This window comes from Varroa jacobsoni, unplaced genomic scaffold, assembly GCF_002532875.2.
Source record: "Varroa jacobsoni isolate VJ856 unplaced genomic scaffold, vjacob_1.0 scaffold_74, whole genome shotgun sequence".
NCBI lineage: Eukaryota > Metazoa > Arthropoda > Arachnida > Mesostigmata > Varroidae > Varroa > Varroa jacobsoni.
The window spans coordinates 458263-472920 of NW_019212976.1; the positions used below are offsets into that span (position 1 = coordinate 458263).

At 40.4% G+C, this 14658-nt stretch overlaps 1 protein-coding gene and 1 long non-coding RNA gene across 2 annotated transcripts in view; one reads left to right on the top strand and one right to left on the bottom strand.

Annotated features, from left to right (window-relative positions):
- LOC111262602 (insulin-like growth factor 1 receptor) overlaps positions 1–14658 on the top strand; it is an 80093-nt gene that overhangs the window by 39135 nt on the left and 26300 nt on the right. Inside the window, exon 3 of the mRNA XM_022836997.2 lies at positions 376–1478. Within this exon, the coding sequence (XP_022692732.1) occupies positions 1280–1478 (199 nt within the window). The 5' untranslated portion in view covers positions 376–1279. The remainder of the gene's footprint in view (positions 1–375; positions 1479–14658) is intronic.
- LOC147753957 (uncharacterized) lies at positions 2326–5531 on the bottom strand. Its single transcript, XR_015312105.1, has 2 exons — positions 4968–5531; positions 2326–2511 (listed from the first exon to the last, which is right to left on the bottom strand). It is a non-coding gene; the product is annotated as an uncharacterized LOC147753957 (long non-coding RNA).

Sequence of the window (14658 nt, forward strand, 5' to 3'; positions counted from 1 at the left end):
AATTAAAATAATTCTAACCTGCCGTAGGTATACCACTAAGGGTCACATTAAAAATGAAAAATTTCTGTGATAGGGGCAATACCCCCAACGGGCTGTGGCATAATGTACGCCAAGATTCGTGAATGTAATTAAAGTCTCGTCTACTATAGAATTTTCGTAATACATATGGATCGTATTGTGTAGTGTGTATTAGGCTGATCACGAATCTACACGCGGAACACCAGCGCGTCAAATGCAAAGGCAGTAATTATTTTCTGACAAGTCATAACATGGATATGTTCACAGGTTGAGACGAGTATAAGAATAGTACTGACATTTGTGACCGTTCAAGCACAATCAGATGTTTAAAGGAACATTGTACTCATCTATTTTCAGGTAATGGTGGACGCAGGACGTGTTTGAGAAGATGACCGTCGCGCTCAGAGGGAGGCGAGCGGCGTTGCGAGTGAACAGCACAAGCCCTCCATTGAGACAGCGTGAACAAATCTGTCTGTACGATGCAGACAACGGAAAACCCACTAGCAGAAAAGAACTACTTCTCATCCTTCACCCTACAACTACAATAATCTTCTATAGCAGAAGCTGTCAGCGGTTGAACGGCGGGATTCAAAGTCAAAGTGTTTCTGCTATCTGTAACTGCTCAACGGACTGCTCCAACAATCGCGATCTTTATAGCTGGAGCAATGAAGGACAATTTGTTTTTGAGCCTGTGGCTATCGTTGCAGCGCGTACAAAGAACTGTGTAAACCATAACAGCTGTACTTCGACGACGACGACGACGACGACGACGACGACGACAGCAACCACAACGAAAGTCGCCACTGCTGTCGATCCCCTGAGGAGTTGTCGACGGAACCGGCAAATAGCGTCTCTCCTGAATCCTAACACAAGCAACGGCAGCAGACAGCTTGGTAAAAACAGTTACAATTTCATCAACAGTTGCGAAGTGCACTTCTAACACAGTATTTTCTGCTGTATATTGCTGAAAGAAGAAGTGGCAAACCACCTCCTACTGCGGATAGAAAGGCACTTCGAAATTTCCTTCGTCATAGAAGCGAAAAGGGTTGCTTCTCGCTTTTCTCAAAGGGGCAGCCGTTACACGTGCGCATACGCACAGACACATATACACACAAGTGTTGTTGTGCCGTGGATGAGACAGATAAAGAGACGAATAAGCGAGCGAGGAGACGTGCGTGCTAGGTAATTTCTGCCGAAGGAAATAGGGAAAACGGATTTACGAGTAGTGGTGGTGATACATACCACTGACACCAGAAACACGATGAACACAATGGAATTAATGAACAGAAATGTGATCTGGGGTCGTGAGAAGACTCGAGGGGTCTTACGGTCTATTGGAATCGAACTCTTTGTCGGTCTGTTTCTCTTATGTTTGGCTGCTGAGACCGGTAATGCCAGTGAAGAAGCCACAACTGAAGACTTGCTTCTACCTATCCAGTTTAACGATGACGGATCAAAAAGTGAGTATTTCAATAGAATTCTATGTTGCACTAACGAACTTCTCTGCTCAACATAATTGATTGACTTGTATGTATATGATTGTGGACATCATTATGGAGCGGTCTTTTAGATCGTGACCGTCGTTGAATGTAACGAGTTAATCGAAGAACGATGACAGTTCTGTAAGTTTAAGAAACAAGCGTCTGGACTATTTGAGTATGATACTGTTTTCTATTAGGCCGCGTATAAATTAACTAAACTAATTATTGATAGATATGCTTGGATATGGTCAAAAGAAAAAAAAGTGGATATCATATTCATGTTTTTCAATTCTCTGAGCGGCAATCAGGACGAAGTTCACTGCATTGGGTAACGAATGCTGATCTGTAATTGTGGTATCCACTAGCTAGACACAGTCAGTGATAAACGTTCGCAAATAGAGAATTTTACACGTGTCTATTTTACTCCAGGAGTTTTGAAATGGATCAACCGCAGATGTACTGACTAATAAATAAGGTTTTATTGAACTTATGGCAGTTTTGATATCCAGTGGCCAAGAGTAATTTTACGTGGATTGCTTTCACAGACAACGACTCTTTTGCGGAGGCCATATTGATGGAGTGTTCGTCCTGCCGTAGATCAAGCTCATAATTTTGTTTTGAAGAATTTGCTTAGAGCTAATTAAATCAAATATTAAAATAATTGATAATAGCACACCGTTGACACGGCAAAGCTTCACGCCGAATTCAAACCATGATCTAAAGAATTTGGAACTTCGAAGAAAGTCACGACCTGAGGCTGTTCGTCCCTGGCATGTTTTCCTAGGCCTATGATTAAGTGCTTTAAACAGAAAAAGTACTAAAAGTATTTGCTATTGAAAAAAATGAACGTTTTTATTTACTGAAAAATTTCCATATCTTTCCAGTATACCATTGTAGACATAAGTATAAAGACAGCTAAAAACATGACCTTTTCGACTGTAGGGGTTATTTCAACAAGCTCAGTTAATGAGTCAGTCAGTCAGTCAGTCAGTCAGGCAGTCAGTCCGTCCTTCTGCAACAAATATTCAACATGAATCATATTGACTCAACTTCGCAAAGTTGCGTAAAAAATTAGAATTACTTAAGTCATCATTTTTCAGCAAATGCCTCGCAGCCTAAGACTTATAAGATTTCCTGGAGCTTCGCTTGTCTTCTTTCTGACCTGCATTACACTCTATATATATATATATATATATATATATATATGGGCGAAAAATAGCTCGATTGACAGAAGTTACTGGAACAAGGTTGCCACTGGAACTGGTGCCATAGAGAGTGTGATGCAATTGTTGTTATTACTCTATTAATAACAGATGGCCGGGAAAACGGTCTTCGAAGCGATAGTTTACTGGTGTCATTATAACTTTTAAGGAAATTTATAGATTTAAGCGAATATGAAGCGAAATCAAGCTGGTCCTTTGTTTTTCCGTTCCGTTCTATTCTGTTCGTTTGTTTTTCGTAGTTCCTTTAACTTGCACACAATTTATTGCCTTGTTATTAATTAATATCAGGTCCTATATTTCTACACATTAGTAACTAAAGCCCCGCGCTATCGATAAAACATTTGGTCGCTTCGCTGTTTTTTGTTTTCTTCTTTCTTTCCATGTCAAAGATGTTCCATCGCGCGCTATGCTAGACAACAACACGGATACCGCGATGGTGATAGCATTTTGTAATGCTCATCAACGATATTTACACTAGCCTTGTATCATATGCATCTAACAATACATTCATTACATAAACGCTAAGGCTTTAAATTGATTGTGTATATATCGTCACGACCGTTTAAAACCTTCCTCCAGCGTTCCGACTATTTAATGATCTTGAAATGCACGTTCTCGGACGCTATACGTTAATAATTCATCTTTCCTTCGGGCTGGTTTCTGAAAGTATCGACATTACCATTTTGTATAACCCAGTGGGTATACAATTGTTGTCTGGCAACAACTCAGCCATTGCACTGATAGTTCGGCTGCTGTTCTACCCCAGCCGCACCGTGAGACTCCCTCGGCATCCTCGAACTCTCCAGATCTAAATATCCACAATGGAACGTCGCAGATAAAATGATCAGCGGTGCTTTTTCGACGAAAACAACGTTAGGTACGGACCCAGCTGTTTCAAAAGATGTTCATCTCATCACGATCCATGATCACGTGAAGATCCCGTGAATAATAAGATTTTGCGTCTACTATATAGACTAAATGCTATCATTGAAGACAGTTTGCGCTACGGAATAAAAAAACCATATCAGTATATTCTCGAAAAAGCTTTGCATTAAGTCGCCTAAATGGATCACTACAGTTTAGTGATGTTCGAGAAAATAAGTGTAAGACATCTATCTGTCTAAATCCTACCTGATTGAAGCCTGCGCCACTATTGTGGTTATACATGAATTTGGCATAATTGCATATGGTAAACTTTGATCTATGAGTAAGATAACCCCCGATGTAGCTCATATGTCAGCAAGACTGTCTATTCAAGTAATGCCTTTTTAACATATATCTATCCAAAAGGTGCAAAAAATAACCGTTAGAGGACCTCCGCGATATATACACGAACGGCTGGCTATCTTGGTCATAATATATATATATATATATATATATATACGGTTATCCAGATCTTCTCTAACGGTTAATATTTTGCACCTTTTGGAGATTTTGGCTGGTGTGAATTTATTTATTGGCATTTAATAGAACGTATCACCCGAAGGCCTGGTTGCCTGTGCAGATTAGATGTGAAATAGAATAGAAAAATTATGAGTGAATAGTTCAGGTACGGTTTAGACTTGATTTAGTTTGCTGTGTATGACGACCACGTTGAATAAGGAAAATTTTCGAAAAATCTCGTTGAAATATCAGTTTTCCTATAATACATAGTTTCAAAAGCTGAGGGAAGCTCAGTAAAGCACTTTTCATTTACTATCGGCTATTTTTGTACCAACAATTTTCGGTAACGTAGAGCACAGATGCAGCAGTTGCAGATTTAGCTTATTTGCAAAAAATTGTTACAGCGCTTGAAATAATGATGAGAACGTTTTTTCATAAAGGAACAAGGAAGAAAGGCACAGGAACAGTCAAACTTCTCAAACTCGACCACAAAATCCAGCCGCTGTGCTCACTACTCGGTAGTTTAAATACTGATTTATTTTTGTATTTACCCACCGGCAAAGTCCGTCCTCGTAGGTCTTTACAGCGACAAAGCTGAAACTCTTGTCTTTGGAAAGCACAGACAATGAAGTCTGCGATCTTTGCAGTTATGTATTGAGACAGCTGCACGTAGAAGTTACGTGCTAGGCACGGGGTTATACAGAGCCAATTCGAAATAACATCGTAGTTCTTCATCATAGTGCTGCTTGTACCTATTTGTGTCACAATCTATTTTCTATGTTAATTTACAAATTTCGCATATTCGTATTTACTGGTTGATAGGATTAGCTGGGTAATTTATATATACACAAACACTACATACGTATATAGTAATAATCCTGCCAGCGTTCTAGTTCGTCTCTTTCGTGTCAATAGGCCAAGAATTTCGTTCAGCACCACGGTCCCGTTGGTAGGTAGCCAGGTCGCAGGGTCGCGGCGGTACCGTTGTTGTTGTTGTTGTTGCTGACATGGTAACGATGCGTCAGTAAGCGTAGAAAGTACTGGTCTGTCCTCGCGATGTGGGCGAAAAGGATCAGCATTTCGTTGGCCGGCTAAGGCCACAAACTAAATATAACAGTGATGAGGAACCAGTGAACGGTCAACAGCAGAAGAGGAAAAACACCAGACCTTTACCTAAAGAGAATCATGACTGCATTATATAGATGATGCTGTTGCTCGTAGTTGTGACAGTGGTAGATGCCAAAGTGGTCGTCGTTGTGTGCGGGAGGAATTAACGGATGGACAAACGAGGTCTGTGCGAAACTGTGTCATCTATCACTGCTGACGCTTCTACGCGTCATCGCATGGTTTTGATGATTGTTGTTATTGTGTCACTGACGCCTTGTCCGCTGATTACCGTTCGCCGTTGATGCTGCTGTTGCCAGTGGTAAGTGACGAACAGGACGTTGACGACAGTAATATTCTGCATTACTTAGTGCTGTTTTCGGCTCGCGTTCTGCGCTTCTGATCGTTTTCTTCTGACGTTGAGAATGTATGCCTTATAGCCACATTATTGGATTGTGGACTATTTGGATTTTTCTAATTTGTAATACGCTATTGCTGCGAGAGACGATTTTCTGTTTTTATCTCCCGTTTGACGGTTTTGATGAGATCTAGCTTGCTCTTGATTGAGCCACGTCGCTTTCAATAATCTAGGCCACTACGTATTACTACCGACAAAGCTTTTTGTCTTACAATTTGTCTATCTGAGACCAAAACTTCTTCAGTTCACGAGCAGGTCTTCTATCTGCTCCCTTGCATCACCTTCATTATTTTTTTTTTCTATTATTGGTCCACGTATACTAGCTATTTAACAGTAGCTGAGGATTGTTCGCAGCTCGATTGTTTCATATACTTCCGTAGTAGAGGAGACGGAACCGACAACAACAAGAGCAACAACTATTGAGTACTTCGTTTATAAAATACGATCCATTACGAATTACATACCGTGTGTGTGTGTCTGTGTGTGTGGGTGAATGGAAGCAGATGGTCGAATTTTGTTATTGATGGATATCGATTTTGAATGTGTTTACTTCTAAAGTGTGCGTAGTGATAACATTTAGCCTAAGATAACCAAATAATCATTATTTCTCGTTCGCTACATATATAAAAAAGCAGAAGACTTACGTCTAAGAACTACTATTGAAAATTTCCATTATGTATAATTTCGTTCGTATTAACGCACGGAATTAATAAATGCAGATTTTTACCCATCCGGCGATTCTTGGGAACGTGTTGTAATTAAATAGACCAGCAATATTTTTTTTGTTGTCATAGATTGTTGTGACGACCCTTTTTCCGCGTCTAGTTTCTCGATCGTTCATAATGAAGCCGCACTATTCTAGTGCGCCATCTGCTGCCGTCTCCGCTATATTTCCAATGGCAATGTTGACAGTGGTCGTAATCTAAAGAGCGAGACGTGGACGGAGGTAGTTTTGGTCGTTTTTGTACGCTCGTGTGTTGCAGTTAAGTGCGAAGAAAAAGGACTTCGATCGTTACTGCCTGCTGAGGACCCTTAATCATCACAATTTCATAGAAATCACTTCCTAGTCTGTATCCGCGCTTCCTTTTTCTCTGCTGTCTGTTTTTTCTCGCAACGATGGAAGGTAGGTGAGTTATGGCTCCTCTCTTCGCTTGGCCTCCTAGGGGTCAGTAGGATATCAACAGGAGCTAAGATTGACGTGGAAAATATAGTGTTTTTTCAGCCATCTATTTTGTACATCATGTAGGTCATTAGTGACGTATTTGATGAGGTAGGCATAAAGAAGACCTATTGTGCTGAAGATTAATCACATGGTGTTGCTGCATCGATCTATGTTTTACTGATAGGACAGTGATTGTGATCGTAATCTAATTTCGGGATTTAAGGTACAAATACTGCATCCTGTAAACAAGAGACGAGCGCTAATAGATGCCAGCCACCTAAACGAATGCATAACCCCTCAAGTTAAGATGTGAGCGAGACAAAATAGATGGCAAATTTCAATGGGCGATTTAGTAGCTATAGTACCGCGATAGGAATAGGTAACAGGGCATTTAAATCTTAAAGACACATGAGAGGCCGAATGGAGCTTTTGGCCAATAAAGCCTTTGAAATTTCACATAAGGTTGACTTTGATCGAGAATAACTTTGCGCCTAAGCTAAATATTGGCTTCCCGATGACAGCATATGTGACGACACTGATCTTAGAGAAATATGTTTGAAAATGTGAAAGAAAAGACATCTACTGAGCTTCGTATTTGGTACGTTTACCACACGATGGCTCTGATCACTGCTGCAATTTAACTTGCCGTATCCCGAATGCTCTTTCACACCGCCACGCACAAGTTCTGGGTCCGCTACTATTTATGTGAAGGTTATATCGTAAGATGCTCACGATCCCTTGTTTGACCCTGACTCGTACTTTGACACAATGTCACGTGATTGCAATCGAATACGAGTCAGGCAAATCTCCAGTCCGTGGAAGCACTTGAACACCGTTAGCGGTAAACACTTGGTCGTATGACCATGCATGTATCTGTGGTTCCCATTGTGGAATCATTCTATTATTACCTAGGGTGGCAGTTTTCTTTTGACTAACCTTACAGTATAGTCGTGCTTCCATAAACCCACTGACGAACTGTAGAGTTGCTGTACCGTGGGCGGTAATCAGTCTACAGGTTAAATTACGTAAGATTCATGGAACCATTTCTTGGAACGCCCTTAGCTGCAACGAGAGTCACTACCCTAAACCTCAAAAATGCATTTCGTTTGAAAAAGACCCTTCTTCGGTCAAGTTTGATTTGCACCACACACTCCAGTAAATGTACTTCCTTCCAAAAGAGTTTAAACTGTTTTTCAATGCTAAATGTACTCTCACTGCAGCTTTCACATTTAAAAAAAAAACCTAATACAGTGTCAAGAGATCAATTTGTTGAAAGGGTATTGACTGTTTTTGTGGTAGATGTCTATAAGGTTAAATAATTGTCAGTCGCGTACGATCGTTGGTGTCGTTCGAAAGCTAAGATTTACCAGTGGTAGATGTGCTTGAATTGTTGGATGCCTTTACTCAGACCAAAGATAGGGCATCTGGAATATTTTCTGCAAGAATTCGCTATGCTTTAAAAGTCTAACATAGTAAAGGCACGAAATGCTGTCTAGGCCAATGAAAAAAACTGTGATACGTTACTGGAGTGAACGATCTACGTTTTCGTTCTGGAAACTTCAATGTGAAAGATGCTCCTCGTAGCGGTCGACCAATTGTGGAGAAACCTGATGAGGTTACGACAAACGCTGGGTAAGATTGGATAGCGATAATATCATTAAGGAAACAAATATTCACCACAAAGCAATTTCATACATTTGAAGACAGCCGGCTGCTACAAAGAAAGTTCAATGTTTGCATGCCAGCCAGATTGTCGCGGCAAAACTTACTCGATCGTACCCGCATCTCTACGGAAACACAGCAAATTCAGGTCACTTGAATCGGTTGGTGACGAGTGATGAAAACTGTATCACACAACAAATAAAAAAAAAAGATGTTTCTATGTGTTTATTATGCTATGTGCTTGGTGAGGTCGGAAAGGAGTTGTGTATTATGAGTAGCTCCCACCTGGAAAAACCATTGATTCTGGATTAACAAGATTATAATAGGCCATTGAAAAGATTCGATCGAGTCTGATGAAGCTACAGGAAAGGCGTCGTCCTTCGTCACGACAGTATCAGAGCACATAAATCTTAACCTATCCGGCAAAATTAGAGGAAACCCATATTGGGGAGTTTTAGGCATCGGCCGCATAGGCCGGATATTCGGGCATCAGATATCTATTATTTCTATCCACGCAGAAGTTCGACTGAAAGTATGTAAAAATCATACACTATCACCTAGAAACCATAGAGGTGTGTCGATGGCGGGAATATGTTATTACGGAAAAAATTGGCGAAATTATAACTTAAAAAGAATGGTTAATAGTTTCACATTTAACAATGTGAATTCAACAACGGAATTCCAAAGTGGCTCTATTTGGTAGGCCAATGACTGTATATTATAAGTAAAGGTCTATTAAATCAAGCGGGGCAGATTATGGGCAAATTTACAACATTTCAGCAGCTTAGAAAGCAGTAACGTTAGCTTCGTTTAGTACGCATTAGGTACTAATAGAAGACGACTCTTCATGCTAAATCGTTAAAGCCTAAAATTTAAGACCAATGAGGAAAAAAGAGGAAATGAAATGATGATGATGATGATGATCCCACGACCTCTTCCTCACCTTCGGATTCTTCCAGCAATGAGAAAAGAGATAAGTAAACAGCAGATAGGGCTTCCGATGGTAGTACCGCCTACAAACGTATAATACGGGCAGCTGATGGTGTCTGAAGTTGGACATGGGACATCTTGTACCCGATTTAATGATTTACATTTGGGCAACTTGCATTTGGGTTCTAAGTTACACAATCAAGGTACGTTCGGTAATGGCCTTGCGACAAATCTACATACATTGTCAACATCTGCACCGAACAAAGAGTATCTCAAAAGGTGCATACACTACTGGCAATTACTTGGTGAGAAGTTTGTTTAATGTTTGCTGAAGATGGCGAGTTTTAAACAAACAAGTGAATCTGAACACCTGTGATAATAAAACATCTTTTACTCAAACAGATGGAACAGACGAAGTATCTTGTCCATATTCGAAACGAAATGTCGATGGACATCTTCTTTCGAGGGTATGTAAAAGGTACACTTGAAGATAGCCGAAAATGCCTAATATCATTCAATTATTAATTAAGCATTAATGAAGCATAAAAGTTTGAATCGATAGCCCAATATTATGATCAACATATCAATCACAACGGCAGCCATCTTGAACATCCGTGGAAGCCTGTGGATTATTTCACAATCAAATATTTACCTACGTGTAAATAGAAGCTGGGCATTATTTAATAGTTTCAGGTATCGTATCTAGTATTTCGATATACTCTAGTTTAGCTGTTGTGCAGTAAGACAACGATGATATGGCCAGCCCCTGTGTGTGCCAACAGACAGTTGAGATGGGATAACGTAATTTTACGTAAAGATCCGACTTCTTATAGAACTCTTTTCACAGTACTTTGGATTTACTGCCGTTTTCATGATGCTACGACTAAACGGGCCTGTGAGAGTAGCGGTTGAGTAAGATCACTTGGCGTTCAAATTTGTTTTACATATTGATTCAGCCACTGTTCTTCGGGTCGACACCATCATTTGCTGTTCTCTGTTGGATTATCAATGTTGACGTGACATTATATAGGCAAGTACCATTTGCGATGACGACGACGACGAATAATTTAACGGTTTTCTATATTGCCAATACCGATACCAGTTGACCCGATACTATTGTCTGACTTCACCGTCACTGCGACAATGTAAAATCAATTTTGAAGCCAGGTATCATTTCCAAACCGTTTACGAATAGCCCCTTTTGTCGGCTGCCGAACTATTCACACTGTTATTAAAATGTATAGTCATATATATATACACATATCTATACATATATACACATATCTATACATATATGTAAGCACTCTTAGAACATCGTTGAAGCTTTCAGTATACGCACGGTGGGGCACTTCGCTTAGCGACTGGTGCAATTTTCACAATGTCGGCGTCGCAAAATACTTTCCCGATATAGACAATGAATTTAGACGATGGACTGCCCATACATTCGGCTCAAAAATCGTTGGACGGTGCTACCGTATTAGAGAACCGACTATGTAAAGCCCGAAGGAGAAAAAAATGCAATATATTATAATGCCCCACAAATGAAGGCACTCAACAAATAGATGCATCACGTTAGGCAAGAAGGGGCCAACACTTGTGTGCAGTGATTAGGTTGTGTATTCAATATACAACCTTGTTAGAAATCGAAACACCGTGGTGCCTCAAGCTCCGTGGAAGAAAGTGCGTTACGTATGCAGGTAATGCGTTAACATTCCAGATGATGATATATTATTATAGATAACATAACATAGATCTCTACCGCCAATTAACTGTCAATCTGTCTTTCTCCCTATGCACCTTTGGATTGAAAAGCCCCTCTCGATGTACATTATGAACATCCTATGCCACAATACATAGCATGAATGATATATGTAGCACTGTTTGGCTTCTGAAACCGTCTTCGAAGAACAACTCGCAGTAGCCGACCCGCGTGAATTTTACATATGCGTGTGAGTCATCATACCAGGCTTTTGAGGCCAGATGAACCTATTAGCTTCATCTGGCCTTGTTCAGTGGGCTAAGAGTTTAGGCATCAGCGACAAAGTGCCTTGCTTTTGCGATGCAATCGCATTCATGCTGTAGTGTACGTTGAATTTAATGTATAATTTCTAGTATACCTCGTAAAGCGTTTAAGACAGGCGTCAAAACAAAACTGAGCCAAAGAGAAAAAAAGCTTCAAGATGTAGCTTGTTCCCATTTGTTCAAAAGATACCGGTCGCCCAATACGAGCAAGAACAGTAGCAGGAGGATAGTCGATTTTGACGGTGTTTGAAAACGCCTTCCCGTTGCGGTGGGCGACAATGTATGAAACTGAATGAGAAGCCAGCGAGCGAATAACGAGGTTACCGCCATAAGAATTTAAATATTGTTACGTTCGCTGTATATAGTATAATGTGTAGTAACTATTTGATTTACACTGGCATTTATAGAGGATATAAATATATATATCCTCCTATATATAATCCTATTATATATATATATATATATATATATAATAGGATTTCAATCGTATTCAGTAACTAGGCAGCAATTTTGTTAAGTTGAATATCGTCTCTAACTAAAAACCCTCAACGACTATCTGTAGTACTTTTATATAATAACACTCTCTATTTGGCTGTTGCGACTACGTGTCCCTTAACAAAGCTATGTACGTAAGCAAATTAACAGTTGTTACGCCGCTAAGGGAAGACTTCGCTTTTTTCTTGTATTTTCCTATAGGTTTTCTGGGACGATTAAAAAAATAACAAAAATAAACCGTATTCTAGACTTCAACTTATCATCACACAATGATGCGGGTGAGAATGAAGCAGTCAGTACGCTCTGTTCATTATATCTTTATACCGTGCAGAACCATTAATAGTATACATGATAAGGGATAGACGTGTAAACAGGTAGCGTCCGAATCCTATCGAAGAAAAATTACCTATAAAAATGAAGATCATTGGACCTTTCGGTCCTCAGTGTGGTATATATATATTAGCCCTGACGGAAATTGAACTCGTAAATGGCAACTTCAAAAATGGAATTTAGCATATTAGTGCTTTAGGGCGAAGTAGTACTAGTGTGAGTTTCGCTATCATTTGAATAGATAAAGTATTTTTACCCTAAGTTATTTGAAAATGGCTAATTGGCGATGTTCTTTTGATGTAGACGCTTTATATAGCTTATGCGTATCCTGTGATTTCCTGCTGTTATCTTTATATACGCAAGCGAAGATTGACGGTCGTCTTTCATCATAGACCACCACATTCTGTTGCGCTCCAAATGACATGGGGCTGAAGAGTGTCTATATTTGTCGAAGAAATAATGACATCGAGCGGGCCGAGCTGAACTCCTCCGCTGAGCTGAAATTTCTTTCGTTCAGTTGCTTGATTCGTTCCGTCAGCTGCTTGACTCCTCCACTACTACGTTAACGGACTACAAGAGCCAACTACAGATCTATAACTCTCCTGTCCTGATGACACCTGCACTATCCTTCCTTTGTCGTCAGAGTTGCTGTGCGACTACCACCTACTGCGCGATTAGCAAAACTGCTTGTGATTGTTGTGATGGCGGTCACCGGTCGGGTGACCGGTAGAAAATAGTTAGCCCTATTCGGTGGTTGGACATCGGATAGCGGCAGCAGAGGCGTAGGTAGCGATGCCAAAGGCTGGAGTGAGGCAGAACATGGGCAGCGTGGTCCACGTCGAGGTGCGCGGATGGGGCGGGAAAGGAGACGTCCGCTACGGTTGTTAAAGGTGGTTGTAATGGCGGCGCTAGTGGAAAGGGGCTGTTTGTGCACTGGGCTAGAATATCAGTTGACGTCAACATGCGACGGCCACTGTTGCCCTATTGCGCAGATCTGAAGCAGCCCGAATGGAACGGAATTTATCGACTTCTCGCGGGTCGTACGATGCTGTTGCCGTCGACTATGGTGATAGGACCAATGAGAAAGAAAATAGATACGAGTTTAAAGAGAAATAAAGAAACGTACCCTCACAGAGCAGCAGACTAGAGGGAGCCGAGAGCGAAGGTAGAATGAAAATAATACGAGAAAAAACATCGACGAAGCTTATAACACAAGCTGAAGCGAGAAATATTCGCTCCGTATACACGTACGTCCACATGGAGACAAACAAACCTGCCAGACAAATTGTGCCTTCAATATACAAAGTTTACTCATCATCTGTTTCTATCACGTTTTACTTTATTTTATGCCTCTGTGAAGAAACAAAGGTTACGGATTAAAGACTGCAATGGCTATCAAAAGGTTCCTGAGACCCCTAAGGATATAAACCAAAGGCATTTCTTAGGCTCTTCGAAATGGGGTCAGATTGTCGTGACGACTTAGGCATTGCGTACTCAGTGGATACCAGGTCCCGGGAACGCTAACAAACAGCTAGTCGTATTCAGTTGAACCTTGAAACAGCAGGCGACTTCAAGTCAGCTGATAGAGTAGACAAGGGAACTCATTTTACACGTTGTGACCATGTCCAAAGCGATGCAATATACCCGTGTCGTTTTTTTTGTCGCAAACGAGACGAAGTGGAGCCGCCGTGTATTTGTTTGCTCATCCACTGACAGGATGACAGTGGGGCATGCCAAAAGCAGAAGCACATACACACACTCGCCTATCTAACCTATCCGGTTTGCACGGTAACAGCGCGCACTGAATTGGACTCTTCCCTTTTTGCACGGATGCACTTCATAGATATATATTTTCATATAAGATGAGGCGAAAGTCGTTTGACAGACGGAAAGTCTTCATTTCCCATCTGTTCAATTACCAAGAGACGCACAAAATGCTGCAATAAGGAGCGAATGTGACTGTCAACAAGTTTGTAACAGGAGCATTCTTATTACCATCTCTCTCTCTCTCTCTCTCTCTATATATATATATATATATATATTAGATTGCTACCGTAGAGCCGTCGCATAGATTTTTTCTGGGCTGCTAGGATTTCACTTTGGAATGACCTGCAAATCTGATAGAGCCGATTAGAGGAACACTTTTTGGGGGCATAATCGCAGGGCATAATTAAACTTCAGTTCACTGCATTATCAACATATACCAGTGTGCTATTATACCCTTGTCATCATGCTTAAAACATGGTGTTATGAGAATATAGAAATGGTATTAGAACGCTTTTTTATATGTGTTGCAAAGTTCGGTATATCTTTTATTGCGATCTTTACGTATCTATTGTTACCTTGGCAAATGTAAAATGAACATTCTCCAACTGTCAAGAGACTTTTGCGTCATATATATATATATATATATATATATATATATATATA